Below are 27,646 nucleotides of genomic sequence, written 5' to 3'. Positions count from 1 at the left end.
AGGTACTTTTCAGGTGGCCATGCTTCATTTACCAAGGGCAGACAAGCAGTTGTTGTGCCATGGAGTATTGCAAGAGTGACAGTAGTCAGTTCTACACAGTAAGGTAGATACATGCCCTGTGTTTTCTGTTAGACCATCAGGTTTTTCCCCCATTGAAGAAATCTGACCAAAGACAAATGAAGATTACAGAATGGTACAAGCTCAGAGAATGTTTCTTTCTCTGTTGTTTTTCACGTTCTCATGGTTGTTACTCTCTGACAGCACCACTGATGTTTGCTCTTAGTTTGGCTCTGGAGCTGGCATTGTGATAAATGGGTTTATTGATTTATTTATTTCTAAGAATGTCATCTCTTAGAAAGTGCTCTGCTTCACGGGTGTTTTTCAGTCCCGTGGCCTTTCTTTTGGAAACCTTTCTTTTGGAAATTCTTTATAGCCCATGTTTATGGTTGTTTGTTAGACAGCTTTTAAGAGAAAACAAAACAAAACAATTTTAAAAACGAGCAGCTTAAAGTATTATTGCAGTTATGATAAAAACGCAACTGCCACGCAGACAGCATGATAAGTTGGGGCTGGGACACACACAGGCAGCACTGTGCCTCGGCGCCAGAAGCAGCAGAACCCTTTCATCTCTTTCCTTCACGGTTGTTCTTTGTGGTTAGAAACCTGCAACCAAAGCAGGGGGAAGCGGGGCTGGAAAGGGGAAGGAGGTACGGCCCGGCTCCGCAGGGCGGGAGGGAGAGCGGTGTGCCGCCAGGGGGCGCCGCCGCCCAGGAAACGCCGCGGTCGGGCCCGCCCCGAGCCAGCCGCGTCGGGCGGCGCGTGGGGGCGGTACGGCGCAGCCATGGCGGGGCAGGGTGGAGGCGAGAGCTCGCAGCGTGCGGCCGGCGGGCGGAAGATGGCCCTGCAGAGGTGCGGGCGCGGGCGGGGTGTGGAAACGCGGCCCGCAGGGCGCTCCGCAGGTTGCGGCCCGGCCCGGGGGGCGCCTCCGCCGGGATCTGGGAAAGCGGGGCCGCCGAAGCGAGAGGCTGCGGCCCGCGCTCCTCGGTGTGGGTCGAGCGTGCCACGTGCGGCGGCTCGTTTCGTCTGTGTGCGGGATGGGTCTGGAAACGGGGGGTGGCCTCCGGGAGCGGCGTCGGCTTTCCTTGCGCGGCGCGGGGTGTAGCAAAGGGGCGAACCCGTTTCTGGTTTGATTTCGCGGTGTACGGACAACCGTCTCGCGGCGCTCGGGCCGAGCGGTGCAGCGTTCCGCCCCGCCAGTAGGGGGCGCCGCCGCCCCACACCGCCGGGCGGGGCGGAGAGCTGATGGCCGTCGGCGGTGCTTCGTGCCCGCAGGGTCCCGGCCCGCGCGGTTCGTCGCTGTCCAAACCCTCGCGTGGTACTTCTGACCCGAAGTGGGCATGGGATGCGGCGTTCAGGGGGCGGTGCAAATCTGAGGTCTTGAGAGAAATAACGATGCACTGTATGAAAATATAGGTGCAGAGAAGCTCTGGTGAGCTGGCTGTGGAGCAGGCATGGACGCAGCCTTGCTGTGTGTCCAGCTCCATGCTGTGCATGCCGGCCAGGCTGCCACCAGCAGTGGGGCTTTCCCTCTGAAGGCCGCTGTCACGTGCAGCTGCTCCCCTGCCAGGCCCTGCTCCGAGAGCTGCTTTCTGCTTCTTTCAGATGTGAGACGTGTGGCGAAGAGGAGGCCAAGTACCGGTGTCCGCGATGCATGAAGTATTCATGCAGGTATCTGTTATGTGAATTGAGCAGATTTTGTCTGCTGTTCTGTTGAGTGTGACACTAATGCGTGTTTCTGTCGTTTCAGCCTGTTGTGCGTGAAGAAGCACAAGCTTGCCCTGAGCTGTAACGGAGTCAGGGACAAAACTGCATTTGTCTCCGTGACTGAATTTACTGACTTGAACCTTCTGAGCGGTAAGAACATTCCAGGTACTTCTTAAATATGTCATTTCTAATAGTTCAGCACTACATTATTTTTTTCTATTCTGTGTTGTGTTTTTTTTTCACCTTCAGATTATCGGTTCCTGGAAGATGTGGGAAGAGCGGCTGATGCTGCTGCTCGAGATCTGTCTGTGCATCGGCCAACAACAAATAAATTCGTAAGTTCCACGTGAGCAGTGTGACTGCTGGGCAAGGATTTGCTGCCCTAGAGTTCCTACTGAGGCACTGCCAGGCTGGGTTTCAGGACTGAGGTCTTCACTGTGTAGGTGTGAACAGCCCCAAGTTCTGGAGAAGTCTCAGGGCTTATTTAGTAGTAGTATTGATGGCTACATCCAATTGCACGGAAGAATAAATTGCTAGCATCATGCACATTCTTAAAATATTCCACGCATAGCTGTTCTTTGTATAATTTTCTTATAATTCAAATAACATCATTCAGATTAAAAAAATGTATGGATCTTTTTTACTTTTGATAGATCAATTACTTGAGAAACAGAGCTCGGAGGCATAATATCAATCTGAAGACACTGCCCATTGGATTCACAAAAAGAAGAGAAAATTCAACTATCTTCAATAAGAAGTGAGTCTCCATTTGGCTACCAGGCAATGATATTTTGCTTTTACTGAACACATAATGATGTGAATGTAAATTCATACTGACATTGTCGCTTTCAAAATCTATTAGATGCACAGGTTTTCTACAAAAACTATTTAGATTTAGTATTTGCTACTGCAGTTCTTGTCCTTTAGGCTGTTTGAGTTCATTTTAATAACTTATGCAGTTCATGCTTTATTTTGAAAGCTGCCAACATGAGGAGGAGGATGAATCAGTGCTGCTGCATATTTCATTTATTAAATGACATTGTGAAGGTTTTTTTGGGGCTTTGTTGTTAGAAGAGACCTTATATTTAAAGGTTTGTGACAGAGAAGTGATATAAAATGATTGTGAAAGATTCCTGACCCTGAAGAAAGCTGCCTTGAAGTCGGAGATGAGTCATTCCTCATCCATTTACTTCCGTTGCAGCCTTTGTAGGCCTGGCATATGCTGGAGTTTGTGTAGGAGAAAAGCTAAGAAAAGGCTTCAGGTATTCTTTCCTTTATCCACTCTTGTGGATTTTCTCTGATACTCGGACTTTTTACTGTGAAAATACTTCAAAATACAAGGAGGGGGAAAAAAAAAAAAAAAAAACCCACCTTATTTGCTTTTTGTAGTAATCAAATGTACCAGATCTAGATTCTGTTGGTTTTTTTTTTGCATTCTTAGTTTTGGTGGCAAGTTCTGCTTTCCATAGGCATTTTTCCCTCTATTCTGTTACTTTAAAACAGTGACCTGTAGATTGGGGAGGTGCCCCAGTGGGGACCAGCCACCAGGTGTCCCTCTCGGACAGACAACAACCTGAGCTTCTTGGCACCCCCTGGTCATTTGCTCCTATCACTTGTTCTGTTCTGAGACAGAGGAGCACTGTATTGTCCTCTGCTCTTAAAAGGGTAGGAAGGAAATGTCTGCAAATGCTATCCTGAGGTACAGGATATGCTCTGGGATTACTGCAAGGATGATGTTCCTTCTACTACTTCTGTTTTTTGTGTAGCAGTGGGCATAAATGGTTTGAATTCAGTGATGTAGGTTAAGAACTATTTTATTTTTTGTAGTAGGCATGTTGTGCCTAATCCGTATGTGGGGGACTGAGAAATCAAACCAAAGGTGTGATTGAAACAAGCATCCATCAGCCATTTAACACCTGTGCCATGTGACTTCAAGATATGACACATAACTTTGTTGAATACTACAGTCTAATGGGAAAAGCTATGCTAATAGTTGCTCTCTGTGAAGTTAGCATCTGGTGGTTGCCAGGGTCTGGTGTCTGTGTTCAGTAGATCTGAGCCCCCACTTATGCTTTGTGTCTGCCAGGATTTGGGGAAAGGTTGCTACATAGCATGGAGATTGGAGGCAGCTCCACATAGGTACGTGGGAGGCTTTGTGCCTGTTCAGATGTCTCCTTCATATTCTCTACTTGAGCCAAGCTGCTCGGCTGTTTGAGGCAGGGAGGAGAGCCATCCAAAATGAGGAGGTGCAAGGTGTGTTCCAGTGTTATCCCTTGCCCCTGCCAGTTCTGCAGGGCAAGTCTGTGGTTGTTAAGATGTGTTAACCACTTCTCGTTTCCTAGCTTCCATTAGTTGGTTTGCGAAATTCAGTGTTATGAAAGCATATGTGCCAGTGCTAGGTAACATGGGTTAGACTAACTTGTAATCTCAAACAATGCAGATAGTAGAGGATCTTTAGAAAATGGAGTTTGAGTCCAGTTTGTAAAGTCTTATCTGGCTTGCAGATGGCTTAGGACATCTTACTAGTATGAGTACAGTGTAGTATGGAGCCTTGAGATTAGCAGCAGTTAAGTGATCATCAGTGCTGTAAAAGCTACTCTGAGGTGCATGTGAAAAGCCTAAAATGTCAGTCTTTAGTCTGGAACTAGGTAAAGATAAATAGAATGAATTTTTTCAAGTGTTGCTGATGTTAAGAATTTACCAAGGAGTTATATGGGCTGGTTTAGGGGATCGTATTACTCTGCTGGAGCTGTTAACCTTGAATTCAGCTGTCATTTAGTGCGTAGTTCTGCTTGCTTTCCAAAGTGACCTCACAAGCAAAGAGGTGCTGATCTGAAATGAGCAGAAAGCATGACCTTGGTGCATTTCAGTCTGTTGGTAGTTTTTCAGACCATCCCCATGTGAAAATAAGTAATTACTGAGTTCTGTAGCTGAGATTTTTAGTAGTTGTTTTCTTTCCATAGTGGATCTGATGGTCATTTTGTTTATTTATAGAAGTGGAGAGGACAGTGGTTTTATTTGTTAAAGGTGATTAGAGTTTGGCTTCTTAGGAGTCTCCTTCTGATTCACACGGGACTCTCAGCTCAAGTTGGTGTGGTGTTTGCCTGTTCCACACATGTGGTCAGTAACAACATCTCTTGCTGCTGGGAGGTCCTTTGACAGAAGACCATGTGCTGCAGTGGAATTGTTCTTCATCTTCTTCATTGACTGTCTTGTTGTTTACCGTAACTAGGAAACACTTGAACTTTCAGTAGAAGTGTTGCAGTAGAAATATTTATTGTTTATACATCAAGTCCAGGAATTCATTTAACGCAGCTCCAACAAAATGGAGATGTCCCTTTTAGTGTGCTGTTGTTCAGAGTAGAGCAGAACTAATTTTGGCAAGGAATACAAAGTTGATGGGGGAAGAAGGAAACCGTCATGCTTCTGTGTGATATCTTCTGTTAATGTTTGTTTGGATTCCACAAGAGAATCTAGTCACTTACTTGGACTAAATCTTCATTGCTTAAGTAAGTTGTGAAAGGTGACATTATCCAAAGGAGTAGATACTGAGTACCACATGTTTCAATTAAACCTCAATGCACATGGTGAGAGTACTGAGTATTGTGAAATTTAAGGATAGTTTAAGGATAAGGTCACTATTTCCTTTTTATCTCTTCTATCAGTTCAAAAACACTTTTAAAAATCCACTAAGGCACTTATGTCGGTCCCAAAATCTTCTGTAGGATCCTAGACAGATCCTAGATCTGTCCTTTAATTGCCAGCACCTATACTGCATACACCCACTTGTACTTGAAGTGTCTAGCAGGGTACTGCATTAACTGTAAAACCAGTGAAGAAAATCTTTATAGCTGTGCCAAGATCTAGCTGGAGGTAACAGTCACATTTATCAGTGCTGTCTTGTAGTATCAGCAATAAAAACTTGTTTCAGCTGTCATGAATTTAAAAATCACTTATGTGTTGTTCTTTGAAAGAAAACTAGGGAGGAAAAATTATATTGATTACAGAAAGTAATTATTTGGAAGTTTTAGGAAAAAATGAAAGGGAAACAGTTACTCTAGCGTAGAACAGTAATGGCAGAACAGCCTGTGCAGTTCTAAGTACCATTTGCAGCTACATCTAGTGCAGGGGGAGAGGTTCCTTAGCTTCTCCTTTTTTCTCTGATCAGTTTCTGTGCTTCTGAATTAGCCAGAATTGGATATGAAGCCAAGCAATGTGGGGATGGGCAGTGATGCTGTTTTTACTGACATCAAGGATGTGCTGTGCCTCATCCAGATTTGTGCTGTTTGATAACTTTATAGTCAGGACCTTGGTATTCAAGCAAACCTTGGATTGACGTTCCATGGCAGCTGAGCAGCGTTGAACACTTCAAGCAGTGTGAGCTGTTACTCAACTCAGGATGACTTACTCAATTAAGCATTTTTCATTTAGACAATGAACATAATACATGTCAGTTACACTTGAAGGAAATACTACCCCAGTGAGCCATAATGGAAAATGAAGTCAGTGAGATTTGGAGCCAGGGTATCTAACTTAAATCTGAACTTGTTGTGAAGCAGCTTTGATAGCATCTAGAGTTGACATCAAGTTTTTGTATTGGGCAGGAATCAATGATGGTGAGGGATGCTTCCCTTTACTAATGGACATCCAGGAGATTGTTACCAATCTACTTATGGAAATTTGTGCAAAGTATTACTGCTTTTCTATACTTCGCTTGTCAGCAAAGTGTGTAAGGCTATTCCAGTTCTAAGCTTCTTCCTTCCTTGCCTTCTTCTTACCCAGCTTTTACCTCTTTCTGCTTGTCATTTGCTTTTAGGCAAGTGTATTTTGAAGAGAGATTAATTCACCTTGGTTTACCTTTTAGCATGCTGAAAAATATCAACGTTTCTGTTTTTCTAAAGTGGAACTTCCTGATGTTTTTAAATTTAATGTTCAGTCTTCCTGATTCGTAGCTCTTACTGTTCACTAATCCAAAGACTAGATTATGCCTGGAAGGGGGAGGGAGGGTGAAAGTCTGAGAAGATCCCTTTTAAGCTGATTATACAGCTGCATGATGAACTGAGTCTGCCTCAGTGAGCCCACAGCAAGCTGGTCTTACATGTGAAATCAGAATGTGGTGTGTGACCACAATTTCTGTGGACACAGAGTGTTCCTAACAGGTAGCAGATAGCTAGAAGTATTTCTGGAACATTTCTCACTGAAGTGTCTGTGTTAGAAACAGTCCTGTAGACCACGTACATGCTTCTGTCATCATCATCACACCTTGCTGTTTGTGCTTTTGGGGGGAAGTATCTGGCAGTGTCTTACTTCGGAGGTCTCGATTCAAAGGTTTGGCAGAAAGAGAGTCCACATCACAGTAAGTGTCGGTCACTTGGAATAGATGTGTATGGTCTGATAGAACATATTAGTGGTGAATTAAATGGAAAAAAATGCTAGAAAGGTTAGTTGTTAGTGTGTTTATAAAGGCCTCATCTGATGCTTCTTTCAGTAGTTAAGATGAGGAACTGGAAAACTTTGTTTCAATCACCTTGCAAAAAAACTTTCAAATTCCAGTATACTCACTGATTTTGACTTGTTTCTTTTTCAGTTCAGTAATTTAAGACTGTGTCATAGCAATATGCAAAATAGCATGAAAATCCACAAGGCAAGACGTCAGCTATGCATTGTGTATGCAGTGTAATTAATAATGTTTTATCTCTTACTGTCCGGCTCTGGTCATACCATTTTCTTACCTGTTTCAGACCTGATCCCTCTTCATCTAAAGAGAGATCCTTCATTCTCAGTTTTTACAAGCATGAGCAGATACAGGGCAAAAATCACGAGGCACATACAGCTCTACTGAGTCACATGTTGCTTTGTGGATCTTAGCCACCTGTAGTTCAGTTTATTCTAATCTATAAATTATTAGCTCCTTGGAGGGTTCTTGCATCTTTTTTGTGGGAGGTGAAGATAAAAGATAATACCTGTGATTGTACTTGGACTATGAGAAGTGTAGCTCAGCTGTGAAGCTTAGCTTTCCCCTAGGCGTATCTTAAGTCAATAATTATGTATTTGGTAAGTGTGCTTTATAAAGTGCCTGCATCTAAAAGTTGATATGATAGTTAATTGAGCTTAGCAACTAACTTGTTTACTACTTTTTTACTTGATTGCACGTGTACTTGTCTCTGCAGGCAGCTAGATCCTGCTGGATAGTTCCATCTGCCTGATAAGCAAATTAAACAGCATGTTCGAGCAACAGTATGTTTATTTTTAATTGTAGCAGTAACAGAATCTTTGCATAACTGTTGCTGAGTATCTTAGATATAAGGATTCATGGGTCTTAAGTATTAAAAATAAAATAAAATTTAAAAGTACCATTTCAAGTTCCTGTGCTTCAGATAGATACCTGGCATCTGTTTTCTAAATCTTTACTGTTTGTCTCAAGTGTGAAATTCTAAACCAGAGGAGAGGGCCATAAACCTATCTTTCAGTCTGTGCTTTTTCTTATGAGATTTCACTTAGAAAAAGATTGTTACACTCATTGTACAGGATGGGAGAATTTGAAGCAATAAAAGGAAAAATGGTTTGCCTGAAGTCACTGTTGCCTTCAGCAGATTCTTGATCTAGAGCGCTGCCCTCTAGGCAGTTCTGCCTTTCCTGATGCCATACTGCACTGAAACCATGCTCCAGCAGTTTCTGTTCTCAGATACTAATTATGCTAGCTTTGGAGGCAGGATGGTTTGCCAACAAATGAGCAGGAGAACAGAATGCAACATCAACTTTTGTCTCTTACAGAAGCTTCCTGTTAGTTTTGTACTACACTTATTCTTTCCAACATGTGTTTTCACTGGTATACTGGAAGGCAGCTTCTCTCCCTGCTGCTGACACATCTTCTGTTTAGGTTGTGCTGTGGAAAGACAAGTAACAGCTACCAGCTAACTACTGAGGCGTTAAGAATCTGTGTTTCTTCTTTTCAGGGAGCAGAAGTTCTACTGGCATTTGAAGCTTGTATTTCTTCACTGTAATGCTGAATACGCTTTAAAAAGGTACAGAGTTTGAAAAATGGATTTTTGGAAATTACTCTATTGGAATTCAAATGGGAAATATTTTGATCCATTCTTAACTGTTTCTGCTATATGAGGTAAACTCGAATATTATTTTATGCCTTAACTAAAAAGGCATTCAAATTTAAAATGTATTTAAAGTTGTGCAGTACTTTCTTCATTGAAGGCTAGAGAGGTTGTCAAATCAAAGGAAATATTTGATTGCTACTCCTTCTTGGCAGTGAACAAGAAGCTTGTATGTTTACAGTGGCAATATCCTCTCAGCTAATGTGTTCTGCTCTCATGGGGCAGAAGTGCTGCAAGATTTCCATTCCCTCTTTGCCTGCATGCTGGAGCTGACCTGCACACACAATGAAATTTTGTCATTGTTTACTTTGTAGGAAAGCCTGCAAGTGCATTTTGTAAAAGCCAAAAATTCAGCTTTTATGGACAAATGTTTCTCTCCTTTTTTCGTAGTCTAAAGGTGGATATGAAATTTGCCAGTATCTACTTTTAGGTCTGTACAGACAGCATGTTATGCTGCAGGGTTTGAAACTGGAGATACTCATCTGTTTACTCCCTGCAGATGCCAATGAAGTCTTAGTGTTGAAATTGATATGGAATTGTCAATTACCTGGGCTGTATTGATCCACATTTATAATTTACCCATGAAGTATTCAGATGTACCACAGTAGCGTGCAAACGTCCAGCTTTCTCTAAATGACTCAGATAATAGAGTTCTGTGTGCATGATGAACCATGTCTTACGTATTTGATTTTTATCTCTGGGAAAGAGTGCCAGAGGATAAAACGCTCACTGATATCCTGAAGCCCTACATTGATCCAGTGGAGTCAGATCCAGTAGTTTGTCAAAGGTGCGTATTGAATTCCTTTCTGCCTTGTCCATATGCTTTGCTAATAAAAGGCAGGAGTGGTTCTGAACAGATTGCTTAACCTTGCTGCACTTCAAACATGGAGGACTGAGGTCCCTGTCAGCTCTACAGCTTTAGTTGCTGTGATGAAAACCATCCCAACTTTCACCAACCAAGTAACCCTGGAATATAGCCTCCACATTTAAACCAGGAAAAGATAATGAAGATTTATAACATAAAAATCAAATAAAGCAACTCTAATTCTAAGAAACGTAGCATAATTCAGCCCAGTGGAGGTAACAGTAATCCTTTTGTTTGGAGGAGTTAGAAAAACATACCAATAATTACAGCCCTAATTTTTAGAAGGTATTTAAGATCTGGAAAATGAGCTTTTTTAATAAAAAAATGCTTTCGCTTGTTGATATGTAAAACATTCTCATCTTTTACAGATGATAGGAGGAAGAGTCTGAAGCACATCGTTTCTCATTTCTGTTGCATATTGCTTTTTTTCAGATTAAAGATATATACAATGTCTCCTCAGTCAGATGTACAAATTTTAATGAAAATAGAGAACAGGGGGCAAAACTCCACCAGGTAAGGTGGCTCTTTGCCACTTTGTGTGCATATTAATTAAAGACAGCAAAAAGAAAGAATGTATTTCTTAAACTTTAATATATCAAGAATAAATAGCCCAAGCCTATGGATTAACTTCTGTGTGTAATTAACTTTAATATATCAAGAATAAATAGCCCAAGCCTATGGATTAACTTCTGTGTGTAATTATCAGCCACTTTAAGAATGATGCAGCAAAAATCTTATTTCATTGTCTGTTCCTATGCTTCCTATGCCAACATTGAAGTATCTGTTCAAGTGCTGTGATTAGTAAATTCAGCTCAGTTTTACTTGGACAATTTAAGAAGCTATGGCGCTCACAGCTGTATTGGTGGATTGGCAAGATTGCCTCTGCTTGAGCTTCAGCAGCCATCCATGCAAGTGACTCAGCTCACTGCTAGATGAGTATTAAGCAGCAAAGTATTCTATTGACCAGCAGAAGTGTTGATGTCTTTTCCCTTCTTCGAGCACTTCCATGGTTATGTTAACCCCCCAGGAGAGTGAATGGGATAGCTGTCTTTTTAAAGTATTGCAGCAAAAATGACTTGCTCATCAGCATCCAGTGGCAGCATCTGAAGTAATGAATTTTTGTTGGTTTCTGGCTCATCATTCTTCATGCTATGATATTGCTGGGTGTGGCTTCCAGAATTCTGACTTGTAAAGGATTGCTTTCTTTGTTTCCTGAGCAGACAGTAATCTTGAATTTCAAAAATAAATGTTAAGTAAATCATTTCTGATGGTATAAATGCCATTTTGAACATTCCACTGTTGTCACTGTTCTGGAAAGGATGTGTACCAGCTTTAATGTAGCTTAGTGTGGTTGACCAGTGATTCCTAGTTAGGGTTTTTAATGTACATTCTTTTCTTCAAATGTAACAAGTGGAAATAGCATGCTTCCCTAAAGCATTATGTATTATTTCTAAGGGGAAAAAAAGATACAGAAAAGACATTTCAGTTGTAATTGAACTTCCTGTTTGTGCTGCATTTATTTTCCCAGTAAGTATTATTCAGATGTGAGTAACGTACTTGATCACTCAAGCCCCAGAATATAAACTCCTCGTGGTTTTAAATTTTTTTCCCTCTTTGAAATCACTATTAGAAATAGTTTCTAAAATTTGTCATTAGAGTTCTCACCCATAAACCTGTTGCTTTTGAGTGAAATGTCTCAACTGATTTTCATTTTCTTCAAGAATTGCAAATTCTGTATTCTTAGAAGGGAAATAAAAAATGCTGGTATTGTGAGCTTCAGTGGTAAGATCAGTGTGGAAGGACCTGGATGGGTGCAGATTTCTGGTTTTTTTCCTCTTTACTGTATTTTCCATGAATTAAACACAGGCACTTCACCCATTCAGGTTGTATACAGTGGTGCAGCAAAGCAAAGAAGCCTTTCTTTCTTTCTATAGAACTTAGTGCTGGGAGACCAGAACTATTTATAATTTTAAAATGTTTTTGGCAGGCTTGGGTTCATCTGTTAGCAGTGCTGCTCAGGACAGTTTCCTGGAGCATGAACTTCTGTCCCCTTCTTTGTACTCAAATTAATGCATCAAAAACGGAAAACGTATTCAGATTGTTACTGTTGTATGTCACTTTTTACTGGAAAGGTAGTGTTCAGAAGGTATTGCTTGAATATTCATTTGTATCTTTAAAATATAAAAAGTTATACATGTTCTTTAGTTTTTCCCTCAGTATCTTTTAACAGTTTGGGATATTTTTCAGTTATTGAACTGTTTAAGTTGCTACTTAGCTTCACCTTTCAGATAGGTGCTTGCTTTTTTTACGTTTCAGTTTTTTAGAAAGGAAGAAAAACTTGCTTCTGCAACAGCAGGTAAAATTCACCTCCTGATCTCTTGAAATATGGCATGTGAATTGCATAGAAGGCTTGGGAAATAAACTAGTATCAAAGTGGACAATCTCTGTTGCTCATCAGTTTCTTTTTTTACTTAACCTTGGTGTTCATAAATGGGTGTAACAACTCCTTAGCTCATGAAGAGAGCTGAGAGAGCATTCTTTTTTATGAAGCTTTTTAGAAGAATCTCATGAAATACCCTGATGTTTGAGTCTCATCTGTATTCCAAGAATCAGCTCTATAGGTTGATATTAGAGTCACATAGATTATAGATTATAGAACTGTAGGAAGAAAATGAGAAGGTTTTAGGATTAGAAATGCACCTCCTGGTCAATGGAGCAGGCCCAGCTGTGGCCGTGCGTACCAGTCAAGGAAACAGTGTGCTGAAAGGAACTGCTTCTGAAGGAAAGAACAAAGTTTGTTTGAAGTGATGGGACTGCCATGTCAGCAGGAAAACATCTTTTGTCTGTGTAAGCTTTGTCTCTGCCATCAAGTTCTGGATGTGCTTGTGCTAGCGTAGCTGCTGTGACTGAGGCTCTCAGAGAATCTGAACTTTTACTCTAGTCGCATTATAGTTGAGAATTTACTTTGGTTTTGTCTATTTTATGATTCTCCCCAGTTAAATTAATTAGGGTGTATGTTGTCTCAGTAAAAATCAGTACCTGGAGTTGCAGTGGGAATGCTTGAACTGGGTCTGTTCAATTCCTAGCAGTGGCTGCTGATTGCAGCTTTGTGTCATCTTGAGTGCCTCTGTCAGCTCACCCTGTGCCACCCCATTCCATACACTTCTGGCCTCTGTTCCAGCATGACAAAATGCTCTTCTTCACTCCGTGGGCAGGCTAGAGGAGTAGGATCAGTATAGTCTACTAATGATCTAATAAAGCAAATCTGCATAAACAGCCTGTTACCTGAAGTTCCCCTGGACCCAGCAGAAACTGCTTCTCCACAAGTTCTAGGTAATGGGAAAGCTGTTTTTAAAGAAAAGAAAAAAAAAAAGGTGCTGTTTGGTTGGCTGTTGTTTTTTGGCTTAGCAGATCCATTTGAGAAAAGTACTTTTCATAGTTGGGATTATGGATTACCGAGGCAGTGCAGTGGTGTTTCAGAAAACATCTAAGCGGGATTATTATGGGTTATAAAATGTTTGTCTGCTAGTTTTAAGATAAGTATGTTACAGAAGGATTTTAGTATTTCCTGCAAGTGTTTATGAAACAGAAGTTTGCGGTTCAGTTTTGGCTGTTTTCTGCATTTCATCGCAAACGGTTCTTTCATTCTGAAGGTCCTTTATAGAATGCTTTATGTCTCGGGGGTTTTCTTTTTTTTTCTTTCTCCAAAGATATAAATTAACCATGCAACACGGATTTCCGCTTCCTCACAGGAGTTCTGCAGAACTTCTAAAAGCAACTGGATAAATGCAGTGCCATATGGGTATTATGAATAGCAGCTAAACAACGTGGTGCTTGCTTTCTTGCTCCTAGGTGCCTTTCATAGTCAGTAGTGGCAATACAACTTTCCCATCTGTGATAAGCTCTTATTTTGGCTTTCTTGTTCCCCGTCCTGATCTCTGCCTCCTATGTAATCTAAAACCAACTTGTAAGAATTGTTTTCAGTATGACTTGTAGCACTCCATGATTGTTTGGAGTAACCTACAGTATAATCACTCATTGTATCCTCTCCTCTGTACCTGTCAGCTAATAGCTGATAACACTAGAACCGTTACATCACTTGATTGTCTTCTCATTTAGTTGCACTTTATAAAAAACCTTATGAAGGAGGATTCAAAGTCACGAGTGTTACACAATTCTTCTTTCTTTAAAACCTTGGTTTGGAAAGCATCTGCAGTTGAGTGGTTTGTTAGTTTTCCATTTGTGGAGCTTGCCTCTATCACCTCTTATGCAATATTTAGTTGGTGTCCATTCTCTCCTTGGTTGAAACTATTCCAAGAAAGGTTTAGCCACTGCCTCTTGGATGGTTTTTACAGTCTACATTCTTTTATAAAGTAGTCTTTTCTTTCTTCAGGATAAATTAATGTCCTGACTGCCTTCAGTCCTTTATTTGGGATGCCTTCAAAGTGACTTCATACGGTAAGAGTATTGTTTTTTCCACTAAGGGAAGAAAAAAATGCAACTGCCAAATTACACAGTCTGATTTGGGAAATGCACTTTCTTCTTTTCCCGAGAATTGCCTTATTAGGCTTTGTGTAACGAAAAAAAAAAAAAAAAAAATCCTAAATTCAGTGATTCCTTGATATTTGTTGTAGGTTAAGTGAATGGCTGGAGAGGTATTTACTCTTCCTTATCATGTAAGATCGTCCTATTTTTAAGAGAGAATGAACTACAACAGACTTAATTTACCATGGATATTTTTATCTAGGAGTCACTGTTCAGTGATCTCTCTTTCTGGATTCAGTAACATCTTGCATGAAGTCAGTGGAGGTAGTTGTCTGTCTTTAACCACATTTGTTTAGTTTAATGGAATTAAAAAGCAATGGTTTCTTAAGCGTCATTATTAGATCTTTTGTGTAAGATTTTTCTTTTTTACCTGTTAATATACTCAGAATAGCACATAAACATCGCTTCAGAGTGTGTCACTGTAGAATATTCTGAGAGTCTTTTTAGGTAGGCTAATGGAATATTTAGGTGCTTGGAAAACAGCCTGCCTGGCCTTAGAAGCCTTGCAAAGCCCACTGCTTTCAGTGGACTGTTTCCTTCCAGGAACTGAATGCAGAACAGCTTTCCTGTTGTAAAACAGCCATGCTACCTAGGGATGCTGGCATATCAGATTGGTTGTAGCACTGGTGTTTGTAGCAGTAGTACTGGTGCAGATCATGCTTCTTCAGTTGCTCAGAAAGCCAAAATTATCCAAAGCATTTTTGTGCCAGTTGCAACATCAAGGCGCTTCTTGCTCTCTGTGGTGACACTGGCTGGTGCAACATGAGAATGTTGGCATGTTTGCCTCTTAATTTTTGTGGACCACAGGAAAGAAAATGCTAAACAAGTATTGGAGGTTCTTCTCTACTAAATGTCATTGCCTTATGGTGGTGAATGCTTATTTTGCTTCAACTGATCCAATGCAGTTGCTTCCCAGAAGCCTGGATGATGTTAGTAATGTTGGAGCACTTCCCTGTCTCAAGATCAGCTGGCAGAAATGAGAGTTCTTTCCTTGGATGACTGAGTTCTGTGCTCAAAGAGAATTTTCTTTTGTAGTCTATTGTTTTTCAGTATCTGTGGGTTAGATCACATTAGTAGGTTGCAGTAGTCAGAGTAATAGATTCAGGAAGATGAAGTAAGTTCTTTTTGCTTTAGCCTCTGTACTCCAATGGAATTCTGTTGTCTGGGAATTCAAGGAGTAATATGAATTAAAGGAAACAAATATTTTTAAATGTAATATTTATATTGAACTATTTATTTTCCTGTCATTAAAAAAAAGCCTGTTATATATCTGATTCTTTCTCAGTGATTGTAAGAGTATAAAATACTGTTACATTTACCCACAGCACAGCCTCACATATTTGTGGTGTTAGTGTTTTCCTTAGGTTGTGTTAATTTTTTGTATAATCTTCCTAGGGCACTTCATTCTGCACTGTAGTGTCTGAATAACTTCATGTGAAACCAGTGGAGCTTATAGATTTTGCTTTCTGCTTTTCACACGTGATTTGGTTGTTTAAAAAAAAAAACAACACAGTGCTATCAGTGTGGTGCATGGATCAACTTTTTATCATAAATAGAAATCATTTCAAAAATGCTACTTGATTTATCTATCAGAACAAACATACTGAGGTTGGGGCTTCTCAAGCATTATTTTTCTCTGCATTTCCTGGAGGCGTTGAAAAATGTGTGGTGATTTGATAGTCTTTAGTCTTACTTAGGAAGCAGTTTCTCTTCCCATTTATTTAGTACATGGTATACATGAGACAGGAATTAGGGATACAAATCCCTGGCTGAGCTGCTGGCCTTGGCATGAGTTGGAACAGACCCCAAGCTGGCTTTAGCCTGCACCAGCTGAAGATTGACAGTAGAATTCATTACTCTGGCTCACAGCAGCTGGTACAAAAGCAGTTCTGCCAGCCTTACAAAGGCAGGGAGCTTACAATAGTCATTCTTCACTGCACAACTGTAGTTAGGCTCTGGCTACTTTGTACTGTTCAAGGGAAACAGCATTAGGTCTGTAGTCTGTTTCTTAAACACAGTGCTGCTGTGTATTGCTTGCTGCTGTTTTTTTCCCAGAGTGCTGGCTTTTGTTTTGGTTTATTTTTTATTAAAACTGGTGCTTTCCTTACTGAATACTTTTGTTCCATTTTCTTGTAGATCATTTCTAGCCTTCCTGGGTTTGTTACTGCAGCCATTTCAGCATCACTTCTCATTTGCTCCTTCTTCATCAGTTTCTCTGCTGACCAAAGCAATGAGGAGCAAGAGATTCCAGGATATGCAGCTTTTACTGTAAAAAGTAGTCAGTTTTCTTTCCTATCTACTTACGTTCTTAACCCAAATCCTGTCTTACACAACATGAAAGGAAAGCAGAAAACTAGTCATTGCTGATTATAAAAAGTATGTATGATCTGAATCTGTAGCATGCATAGCTAAATGTTTATGATGTCTGACTACAATTACTTGACCTTTGAGAAGATTTTTGGGATGATTCCAAAATCAGAATTTGTCCATCTTACTATCTTGAGCAATCATTCTTTTTTTTTTTTCCTGAAAGGAATTCCTTTATGAACCAGTATGTGCCTGTTTTTTAAAGCAACAATCCAGCGTTTTGTAACACAGGCTGAATTATTTTGGATGAACTGTTTTATAATTAATGGTATTGCATTAGGATTTTTGGAGTGTCCCAGCTAGAGAATCTCAGGCTGAGACATCTGTTGCACAAAGATTTATTTGAAGTCACAGTCTCAGCTCCAAAATTCTGCAGTCTGTGTTGCAGCAAGTTAGATCCAGACCACTTACAGAGGAAGAATGTGTAAGTAAAGAGTAGAGGATGAGATACCAATAAAAGTGGCAGTGTTGGCTTCACCCAGCAGTTTGCCCTATCTAGTCATCCGATAGTGTTCTGCAAGCACCACAGGCAGATTCAAAGATGTGCAGAGCCTTCGTGCTTGCAAATCAGGTAGACAGACCCCAAACCCTAAAATATAAGGAAAACTGTGCATAGTAGCCTCTTCTGCATCATAACTGGGTTTATAGAATAAGAGAGAGTGGCATACCCAGTGAATGTGTAGGCAGATTTTCTCTCCTCTCTCCAAGTAAGTGTGTGTCTAGGAATGGCTGTTTCCAGAGCAGTTCTTGAAGTTTGCTCCAGCCCTCCATCCCTTCTGGGGGGCAGACATGAGCTTAAGTGTACGGTGGTAATATGTAACATGAGGATAGTATGAAAAAGGCTTTCATCGCAGTCTGTGTGCTGTTTAGCATGCACATGTAAGGCAGACTCAAAGGCAAGAAGGAGTCTGAGAGAAGATTGCAGTTTGGAAACATCCCTGCTGCCCCTTGGCTTGGGGAGTTGCTGAAATTGAATTGTAGAAGGGAGGAAACGTAGGTTGTACTGAAGGGTTTAACTCAGTGATACGTATCTGGGTTGCTGTTTGGTATTTTCCAGAAGTATACAGAGGATACACCTCAGAGATTCTGTTTAATTGCTGTTCATGGAAGGAAAAGGCAGGTGATTCTCTGACTTGCAGCTAGCTGAGTTTCTCAGTTTGGTCACCAGGCAGCATGGGGAAATTGGAATAAAACACTTCTAGAAGGAAATACACAAATTCATTTGGGTTTGAGAGTAGCCGAAGTGATAGACTGAACTTGGAAGCTGCAGCACTGTGAAAAATGGCACATTAGCCATCAGTGTTTTCACAGAGGCGTAGTAAAGGGGAACCTCTTTGTGCTGCAGTGGGAAAGGAGAGATCTTGTTATTTCCTTATGATGCTGCCAAAGGGGAATCCCTCTGTTTTTTCTTCTTCCTGACGGAAATGAGCTAGGACTGATTGTTTCGACCCCGCCAAGGAGGGAATTGACCTTCCTGCTTGTTTGCCAAGAAAATAATTTGTTTTCTTTATTTCAGAGCTTTTCCTTTTCTTTGTAAAGCATCAGTAACCCCTTAATGGAAGGCTTATCACACTTTGATTTCCATGCTAATAAGTATCAATTTCTGGATATATATCCACCATTTAGCCCAGAGCATTAGAGATATTCAGACTATCTTCATATGAGCTAAATTTGAAAACTTTGAATTTGCTATCTGGTTCCTAAATTCCAAAACAATTTGGTTCCTGAATTCCAAAAGTAACAACTTCTGTTTCTGAAGTAGAGGTTCATTAGATTCACCCAAGCGTAAGAAGAAAATTATTGCCAGTTTATGAGGGCTCACTTCTAACCACCCTGTATTTCTGTTAATCTTGTCAATGCACTGCTGACTTGCATTAAGCTTTCAAGTGAGACTTGACCTATTTGTTTTCTGAACTTGGTATATTAAGAATTTTTCATTGCATCCTTTGTTATCCCTTGGTAAACTCCCCACCTCTACAATTGTTTTTTGTTATCCCTTGGTAAACTCCCCACCTCTACAATTGTTTCAATATTGTCTCATGAGGTTGTGTAACAAGTACTGTAATTATAGTAGGCCTGTGACAATCACTTTTCCCCCATGATTATGCCAGTTTTTTATTAATGGTACAAGTCACTTAACTTGATTTCCCTGCATTTTTAGGGAACCACCCACAGCTTTTGCTTATATTAGAGATGCCACTAAAATCTTTGCACTTCTTGAAACTAGAGGAATTCATGGTTGGTATTCAACTCATTCTCTTTCTAATAACTTTTCCCTCGTGAAATTTCATTTTCCCCTTAGGCCTTCTGGCTGTCATTGGCTCATTAGGCTGGTTTGGTTCTTTATTTCAGTCGTGTGTAGTCGTAAGCAGTCATGGTATACCTCTTTACAGTGTATCTGCATAAACAACTTAGATTTATAAGCCATAAGCTTTTGAGCAGCTTGTGCAGCTTCTTGGCAAACTTCTGTTTCTGTAAAGGACAGTTGCTGTGATGCACTTAAATGATAGTATGGTTACTTGCTGCTGGATTTTATTTTTTCTTGTCATTGTGTCTTACGAGATGGGGAAAATATTTGCTTTCTTGAAATTTCAGTATCACAGTTTCTCTGTTCTTTGAACCAAATTCTACTGAATCCAAGAAAATGACATTAGTTAGCTTCACATTTTCCTCCTGTTTGTTTTATTATACTTTCTCCCTTAACTAAAAAATTCAAGAAGGTTTACTCTTCAGTTAATCTTTAGATTATTTTGTATCCTGAGTCCTTTTGCCACATCTCTCTTAATGCTCTGTCCACTAAATTGTTGTAACAGATGCCTTATCTACTTTACGGTTTTTGCCATCAATTGATACATTTTTCCATGGTTGTCACTGAAGAACTTTTACTGTGTTTTTTCCTTCATGCAATTGCCTCATTCTCGAGAGATTTAAACAAGGATAGCCTTTGTGCTTCTACAATAACATACTTTTATGTTGCTTATCTCTTCTTTCCATTAACTCTTTTGTATATTTTATAGGGTAAAAATGAACAGACCAATGAGTCTTTCTGGACAGCTATTATTGTCCCCAATAATTGAGGTGACAATTAGTGTCCCTTTAATCTTTTCTAAATTGTAAATCCCTGAAATATGTTTATAAGAAGAGTATTCTATAATATTTTGATACTTTGCTCCAAGTTTACACTTCAATTTTCAGAAGTACTTCCATTTGCCTAATATAAGGGCCTCTTGTGACCCAGAAAAGAGAGAAGACTGGTTTGTTATAGCTTGTCTTACTAGGGTTTTTGTGTGTACAGACGGCCTATGGTTAAAATATAGGAATGAAAAGGAACAGTGTCATATTTTCTGTTATGTGCCTTTTTGCATTCTCTGTATATAGGTGTAGTTAGGAGTTGATGATGAAGTCTGAGATGCTTTCTTGGTGTGATGCTTTACTTGGTGTACTGGCAGCTTTTCTTCCTATGCTTTTTCAGCTGCTTCCCAACGGGACAGGTGGGCTGGTAATGCTGGTAAGAACAGGTTGCTTCTTGTCCTAATATTTCCTTTTTTCTGAAAAGAAGAAAAAATTACTGTGCTGTGATAGAGGTGTTGCTGAAAATGGTGATCTGGTTTGAAAAAGGATTGTTCAGGCATCTTATCTGTATTGGTATGGATTAAACTGTGCATGGGTAAGGCTGACTGTGGAGATTCTCCACTAGGAGGGAAACCATAGAGAAGAGTGAAAGGAAGAGCTTAGAGGTTTTAAAATATCAGTGTAAACACTATTACAATTTTCTATTAAAATATTACGTTGAATTTGATTGTTCCCCATCTCTTAGCGTTCAGGCAAAGTAGAGACTTCTGCATTGTTCTGCTGTTGTTAAGAATTATGTTACAAAGGAAGTATTACTGCAAGTAATTTTCTTTATTGTTTCTCTTCTTTTTTTTTTTTAAGACTGTCCTTTTTCTTACTGAATTTTCTAATCCTTTTCCATGCATATGGACTAAAAAAAAAATATGCTGTTCTAGATTTTTAGAATGTCAGAGTTGTGACAAAGTTAAATATTAAAAGTCTGCTTTATTTCAGTACGTCATGTTTACTTTCTGCCATATAACTTTCCTTTCATATCTAATTCAAGAGTACATTTCACTACTTCCATGTTCACCAAATCATAACCACACGAAGAGGTTATTCACCACTTAGGAATGAAAGTCCATCTGGTAGCTATTATCTTTGCTATGCTACAGCACTTCACAATGAGTGCTTGGGAGAGCCTTTAAAAGCTGTACTCGGTCTTTGCTCTCTTCTAGGCAAATGCAGATAGAAAATGCTGCCCTCCTTTGCCTGGGGACATTGAAGGGGGGGGAGGAATGCTCGTTCTTCTCATAAATTAGCAGAATATTGTGGATTTTTAGGATTTGGCCTGAAGTAGATAAACATGATTTGTTGTATCTGAATTATGCAAAGGAAATATTTTGATGTTTCTACTCAATTCTAGGAAGAAAAATCATCTTTGTTTAAAGTGTGAATAAAAGTTTTAGCTGATATCTCTCTCAGGAAAGTTAGGAACATCGTTATGCAAACATCTATTTTACTGATGTTTGTAATTATTTAGACTGGAAAAAAAAAACTTCTTTATTCTCTTTCCAGTAGCTAGAAGACTAAATTAAAGAAATAACATGGTTACAATTTATCTTTAATTCCAGATTGCAGATTTTTCTCTATTATTAAAATCAAAGTTCCTGTAGATGACATTCAGGAAAACCTGATCAGCAGGGAATTTCCTGCCGTCTGAATTCGTGGAGACAAGTTGCACCAGTGAATGATAGCCCAGGGCTCCCTTTGAGAGAGTTTGTTGTGACGCTGTGACCTAATATAGCATTCCTGTGTGTGGGAGACAGATTAGGAGGCTGAATTTTTGAATTCCTGGAAGGTAGTAGAATAGCTACAGATAGTGAAATTACCCTTTACAGAAGTTTGCAGGTGCTAGCAAAAGTGCAGAGCCACAATTCACTTCAGCAATGTGTTAAAAGTAGCAAAGCAATGCATAGAAGAAACACAAAAGATTCTAAGGGAACAGATGTAGGATTGCTGAATCTTGTTAAATTTTCTCAGTTGTCTCAATTTTTGTAGGCTTTTAAACTGCCTGCTGGCAGGCAATTTTTGTTTAATTTTTGTCTTTTAAAAAGCCGTTATTGTTACTTCATTCCAGCTAAAACCAAAAGCTGTTGTCTGCCAAGATTGTCTCTTTGTGGTCCTTATAAATGGAATCTTCTGAAGAAAAAATTCAGGCCATTTCCCTACTTTGTGACAAGGGCATAAAGCCTTGCTTAGGGCAGGAAAATATTCAGGAAAGTACATTAGGTAAGTTGGACACAGAAACTGAGGGAGTGAGTGGAAGGGGCAGAGGAAGCGTGTAGCAGGTAAATACCAGGGACAAAGATCCAGGGAGGAGGTAAAGAGAGGTCTCTCTGAGTGCAGGAACTGGGAAGCTGAGTGAGGCAGAGGGGGCCAGCAGTCTGTGTTCAGTGCCAGAATGGGAAAGATGCTCTGCAGCAGCATGTGTAACCACAAGTTAAGAAAAAAAACTGTGTGTATTACTTGGTTCTTTCCAAATTTACACTTCAGGCTTGTGATGCATCACACATAGGTTTGAACTTGAAGGGCCTGAAACAAGTTGCAGCCTGGTGTAGGTTCTTACTGGCAGACTAGGCAGTCCTAGTGGTACAGGACAAGCAGGTAAACATGGTGAGAACAAGAATGCCAGACGCAAGTTTTCATCACACTGTGCCAGCCTTGCCCACCCTGTCTGTGGTGAGGCCTTGGCCCTGTTCTGACACCAGGGTCTGCGTGTTCGGCTCCTGACCACATTGTGGTATGTGACTTGTAAGAGGCTGTTCTGTTTCTGTTTTAGGATTCGTGCTTTTTGGTTTTTCTCCAAGCAGGTCTAACCTTTTCACAATAAAAAATTGAAGTGGTGAGGTCAAGTTTCTGGAAAAGCTGTATTACAGGCGGTCTCATGGCTAGAGGCTTGTGCTGCTCACCCAACTGTGGTACGACTGTTATAATTCTTTGATAAATTGGGGAGGTTTTCACTGTGATGAAGTCTGTCAGAGAGAACCTGAAAAGTCAGTCTTGCTCAGCAGAACCATCCTGTGTTTGACTGGAATTGAGTGACAGGTATTTTTCTTTCAAGATCATAAACGTGCTCAGTGAAGGAAGTGGCTGACAGGTGGATTAGCATAAAACCTCAGCGTGTGTTTGTGTGTAAAGGAAGGAGGGACTGGGGTCTCTGGATAGAATAGACACAAACTAGTAAATCTGAGAACAAGAAGCTCTAGGCTCTTTGTTATATTCTCCCTGAAGTTTGCAGCACAGATTATGAACTAAACATGTGGATTTTTTCTCTGCCATTGCCAACCAATAAAATATACTTTAAGAACAAAAAAGATAAAGCTCTGACTTAGTGATCTAACGCTTTAATAATTTACTATCATAAAATGGTTCTAAGGACAAATGTTTTATCTTATGCCAAGCTGGACGCTAAAGATGTTTTGTCTAAAACATGAGATAATGGAAAGTGTATTGTGGCATGTGAATTAGTTTAGCCTCTTAGTGGTAAATGTTTGCTTAATCAGAAAAGAATGTGTTGAAGTTCTTGCCAAAGGAAAGGTATTGCCATACTTTGCATTTAGAGTACTGTAAATAAAGCAGTAAATATATTTCTCCTCATGTGTATTAATCCATAAGTTATGGATATATTCATTCAGTAAGAAATGCAGTATACTCTTATCCCTGTTAAAGGGTTTCTCTAAGAACAGGTCTTAATCTCTTTGGGTTGAGAGAAACATGAAACCAAATATTTTCATGATGATTTGAAGTTGAATTTGAGAGAAAAATAGTTTTTGTTCAAACTATGTTTCTCTGAAATCCAGAGAACTAAAATCCTGTTTTGCCTTCAGTAATATTGTCTACTGATTCCTCTGATGTACAGGTCTTTATCACACATTACTGAAAATCAGGAAGGATACATTCCCTTCACCTATCCAGTGGTTTTTGGTTTTTTATGTTTTTTGTGAGATTTTTTTTATTGACTTTATTGTTTATTTGTTTTTGCTTTGGGAGTAGAATGACAAAAGAAAGCCCAACTGCATAATACATAAATGATCAGAGAAGGCAGAGCAGCTATGTGAAGTTTATTGCCCTCAGTGTGTTTTGGTTCAGAACTACCTTTGGCTTTAAGTGATACAGTAGCTTAATAGTAATTGAATAATCCTGATTACGGAAAGAATTGCATAACTCAGATTGTAGTGTAATATCAGAGCACTTGTTGGATGCTGCGGTTGCATCGAGTGAAAGAAACAGGGTTTCTGTTATAAAGAGGGTTTTGAAATAGCGCTTGCTTTCCCCAAGATTCCAGGTTTCCTCTTACAGAGATGAGAGAGAATATTACATTTCTAGGGTGTAATTGTCAAGAAGATGTTCAGTGTACTTTTTACTATGTTTACTAATATGGCTATTTAAAACTGGCTTCACCCTTCAGGGTGAAGAGGAGCTCTTCTGTGGGTCAGGGCTGTGCAACTGAGTCATGTGCCTCTTGTAGCACACATAGATGCACAGCTCTTTGCTGGGGTTTCCTGCAGTTGGTGCTGCAAGCAGAGGTTTTGTACCGTCTGCTGGAAATGAGTGCTCCAGTGGCAGTCATTGCTGTCTTACCTGGGTAAACAAGCCTTACTTCTACTAAAACAGAGCTCTTCTGGTGTTCCTTTGCTTTAATGGTAGACCATGTATGCTTTTTATTCTGTCTTTCCAAAACTTAAATGATAATTCATAAGCAAACGTCATAGGATATATTATTAACCATATAAATTAAACCTGTAGCGTTAAAAAGCCAGTAAGCATGAAAAAAGAGAAGCACACACGTGTATTAAACGTATTCTAAGAGTAACTGAGAGGGAAAACAAGTAGAACAGTAAGTCTTAGTTTCAGTTTAGAACCTGATTTTGGACACGATATTCATTAAGAACTCTGAAAATATCTTAGCCTGTAGAGCAATTTGATTTCAATTTTCCTCTTGCTCTTAGGTGTTAGAAGGGTTTAAAAATAAAATGAATGTGGTTGGATAATAAGCCCAAATATGTGATTTGAGTCATAAGATAGTTCTTCTGAGCATGATATCATCTGAAAATCCTATGAACTGCCAGAAAACTTTTTTTGTTCTTTTTTTTTTTTAGAAAGTGTACGTTATGTTCTTGGTAGTATTAAAATCCAAAATAAACTTTCCTGTTATTTTTAAGGTACAATGAACTGGATGCCAGTAGAAGCCTCCTAGAAAATTTGAAAAACAAAGTAATAATTGAGTACCCAACGTTATTTGTGGTCTTGAAAAAATTGAAGAATGACATGGTGGTTCTTGGCCAAGGTAAGCATATATTTATTTCCTGTTATGCTATACTTAGATATTTTAGTTGAATAAACAATAATCAAGGATACACCCATTATTAATGCCAGGAATGTACTGTACGTCTTGTATTTATTTCCCTCGGAATCTAAAAGATTGCTATAAAAAAGCTGCTATAAATGTTCTGTCGTAAATGTTAAAGTTGATGGCTTGCATCAGTAAGCAGTTTTGTATGTGTTTGTCCTAAGTTTGTTTACTGGTGCTTCATCCCTTTTTGTATAATTTTAGCCACTAAGGTAATGCAGGCTAAATTCTGTGCATAGCATTTCAGCAGAGTTGTTTGTTTCTAAAATGTTGATCTGGGGAAGATTAGTTGTAAGTCAGCCTACTCCAGAAAAGGGAATCATCGTGATTTCCCAGTGTAACTCCTAAAATTGGACAAATAATCCTCAATTATAGTACAGTTATTGAAATGGTAATGGCAAAGCAGCTTTCTTGGGTAGGATAAAGCACTGTTATTTTGTGAAGTGTTTAGTTGAGGAAAAGCTTTGATGTTGAAATTAGCTTAGTGGGCAATCCAGGTCTAGCAGAAATTTGTATTTTAGTTTTGAAGTTCATTTTCATATTTATCCCTGAGTCTGTGTCTCAGCTTTGAGTCCCAGTTAGTTGCCAACTTAGCCATCCAATCACATACTTTTCAGTGATGGGTCACCCTATCAGAAAAGCTTCAAAATCAGTTGGCTGTTACTGTTTCCCTGCAGCAACTGAATCACAGATCTGTAGGTGTATAATGAGTCTGAATACATCTGAGACTAATGAAATTGTACCATGGTATCAAATGTCCATGGATCTTCGCAGTTCTGGCTGGATTTCACTGAGTGATCTGTTGCAGAGATCTGCTGTGCAAGAAACTGCACGTGGACATTTCTTGTGCTATGAACTGCAGGAGAGAGTGAGACAGTGTGCCAAGGAATGAGACAGGAGTCTTGTCTAAGCAGCTTGATTTGCTGATGTCCACCCTAGCATTGCATATGGATTTACTGCTATACACAGAAACTAGGTACCTTGGTTTATCCATTGTTTCTAGGTCTAGGTCCCTTGCTACCAAAAGGTAGTCAGCCCTATGCCTGCGATTTAGATATTGGGAAGGAATTGGAACTGATTGACTCATAAACTCAATCTGACCTGTGTGGCTGTCGTTATCACCTCTGGAGCTGGCGGAGGGGTTGTGTGTGTAAGGGCACAGGCACCAAGAAGTGGTGAATGAGTGACTGAGTGGTTCTGTATGAATGCGGAGCAGAAGGGTGAGGGGAGTGAGCTGATAGCTGGGAAGATGCAGATAGCTCTTCGACCCAGTGCAGTGCAAGGATGCATCTTCTGCTGCAGGGATCCTTCACTTAGCCCTCATCCCCAAAGCTGGTATTCAGGGAATATTCGCAACTACCGCAGGTTTTGGGAAGCATTAATTTTCTTATTTTGCTTTAGTAACCGTTCTGTAAATTCCATCACAGTCAAGCGCATGTTGAGGTGTTCAGGTTGTGGCAGGAAGACATGATAGCTAATGGCAAAAGTAACCAGATTTTTCACAACTGTTGTCATATCACACTCATTTCAACCCATATCGAATATTTGCTGTACGATAATTTGTTTTCCAAAAGTACCATCTCTGGATGTTAAAAATATAAGTATCTCAACAGGATTATATAATCTTAAAAAAAAATAACAAAAAACAAAAACCTCTGTCTTTCCAATCTTTTTTTTTCTTTTTTTTTTTCTTTTTCTTTTGTTCCATTTTTGTCTTTTTCATAAAGCCTTAGAGTTTGACTTGTGGAGGATGTTACTTTTCTGTCCGGCCAACAGAAATGTTACATTTGAAAGTTGCCTTGGCAGAACAATTATATTCTTGATACTTCTGGTCAAGTAGTAACAATGAATCAGAATAGAAGTGAATAGTGACCTGCAGAACATTGCAAATTGTACGTTCTAGTGAGGTTTTTAGCTTAGGAATATTGAAGATATTTTGTGTGTGTTTGTAAGCTTTCCCTCTTCCCTTTAGTGCTTCTTAGGATCCTATACATGGAAGCTAAGCATTTTACACTGTAGTTGCTCTGGCTTGGCTGTGTATTTAGGCATATGGCACAGACAGGGTATTGCAAACAAGCACTTTCTTTTCTAGTATTGAATTCTCCCAAGTTTCCAGTCCTCCAGATTCTTTCAGGAAAAGCATGTTCAGAACATCAGAGTGGGAGGGGGCTTTATGTCACTGTTATTTTTAGACAAGAAAATCTCTTCTGTAGCATTGTGTCACCGTCATCAAGCTCCTGTTTTGTGTTAAGACCCTTTACAGAGTAAAGGAGAACGTGGCAACACTCGGTTGTTTTCCCTTTTGTTTTTGCAAGTAATTTAAACCTAGAGTTCAAATTTTACATTGAATGAACTGCCAAGAGTTTTATGATGGCAGAGACTGGGCAATCTTAGGCAATGCTATCAAGATTAAAAAAAAAAACATGTTCTTTTTGAGTGCAGGCAATCTATATACGTGTTAAATAAAACTTATAACAGGCTAAATCAAAGTGAAGATTTGTGTGTTGAGGTTCTTTGCGAGGCAGGAGATTG

The 27,646-nt window shown here is 39.7% G+C and overlaps 1 protein-coding gene across 1 annotated transcript in view; it reads left to right on the top strand.

The window, feature by feature from the left end:
* The first annotated feature begins 797 nt into the window (after nucleotides 1-797).
* The window catches only part of ZNHIT6 (zinc finger HIT-type containing 6), a 30,302-nt gene continuing 3,453 nt past the window's right edge, over nucleotides 798-27,646 (top strand). The window contains exons 1-9 of the mRNA XM_048945897.1: nucleotides 798-909; nucleotides 1,663-1,728; nucleotides 1,808-1,914; nucleotides 2,014-2,099; nucleotides 2,418-2,521; nucleotides 8,721-8,789; nucleotides 9,580-9,660; nucleotides 10,171-10,251; nucleotides 24,927-25,051. Of these exons, the coding sequence (XP_048801854.1) occupies nucleotides 842-909; nucleotides 1,663-1,728; nucleotides 1,808-1,914; nucleotides 2,014-2,099; nucleotides 2,418-2,521; nucleotides 8,721-8,789; nucleotides 9,580-9,660; nucleotides 10,171-10,251; nucleotides 24,927-25,051 (787 nt within the window). The 5' untranslated portion in view covers nucleotides 798-841. The remainder of the gene's footprint in view (nucleotides 910-1,662; nucleotides 1,729-1,807; nucleotides 1,915-2,013; nucleotides 2,100-2,417; nucleotides 2,522-8,720; nucleotides 8,790-9,579; nucleotides 9,661-10,170; nucleotides 10,252-24,926; nucleotides 25,052-27,646) is intronic.

Source organism: Lagopus muta, chromosome 5 (assembly GCF_023343835.1).
Source record: "Lagopus muta isolate bLagMut1 chromosome 5, bLagMut1 primary, whole genome shotgun sequence".
NCBI lineage: Eukaryota > Metazoa > Chordata > Aves > Galliformes > Phasianidae > Lagopus > Lagopus muta.
The sequence above is the reverse complement of the archived record's forward strand: the minus strand, read 5'-3'. Positions and strand labels throughout refer to the sequence as shown.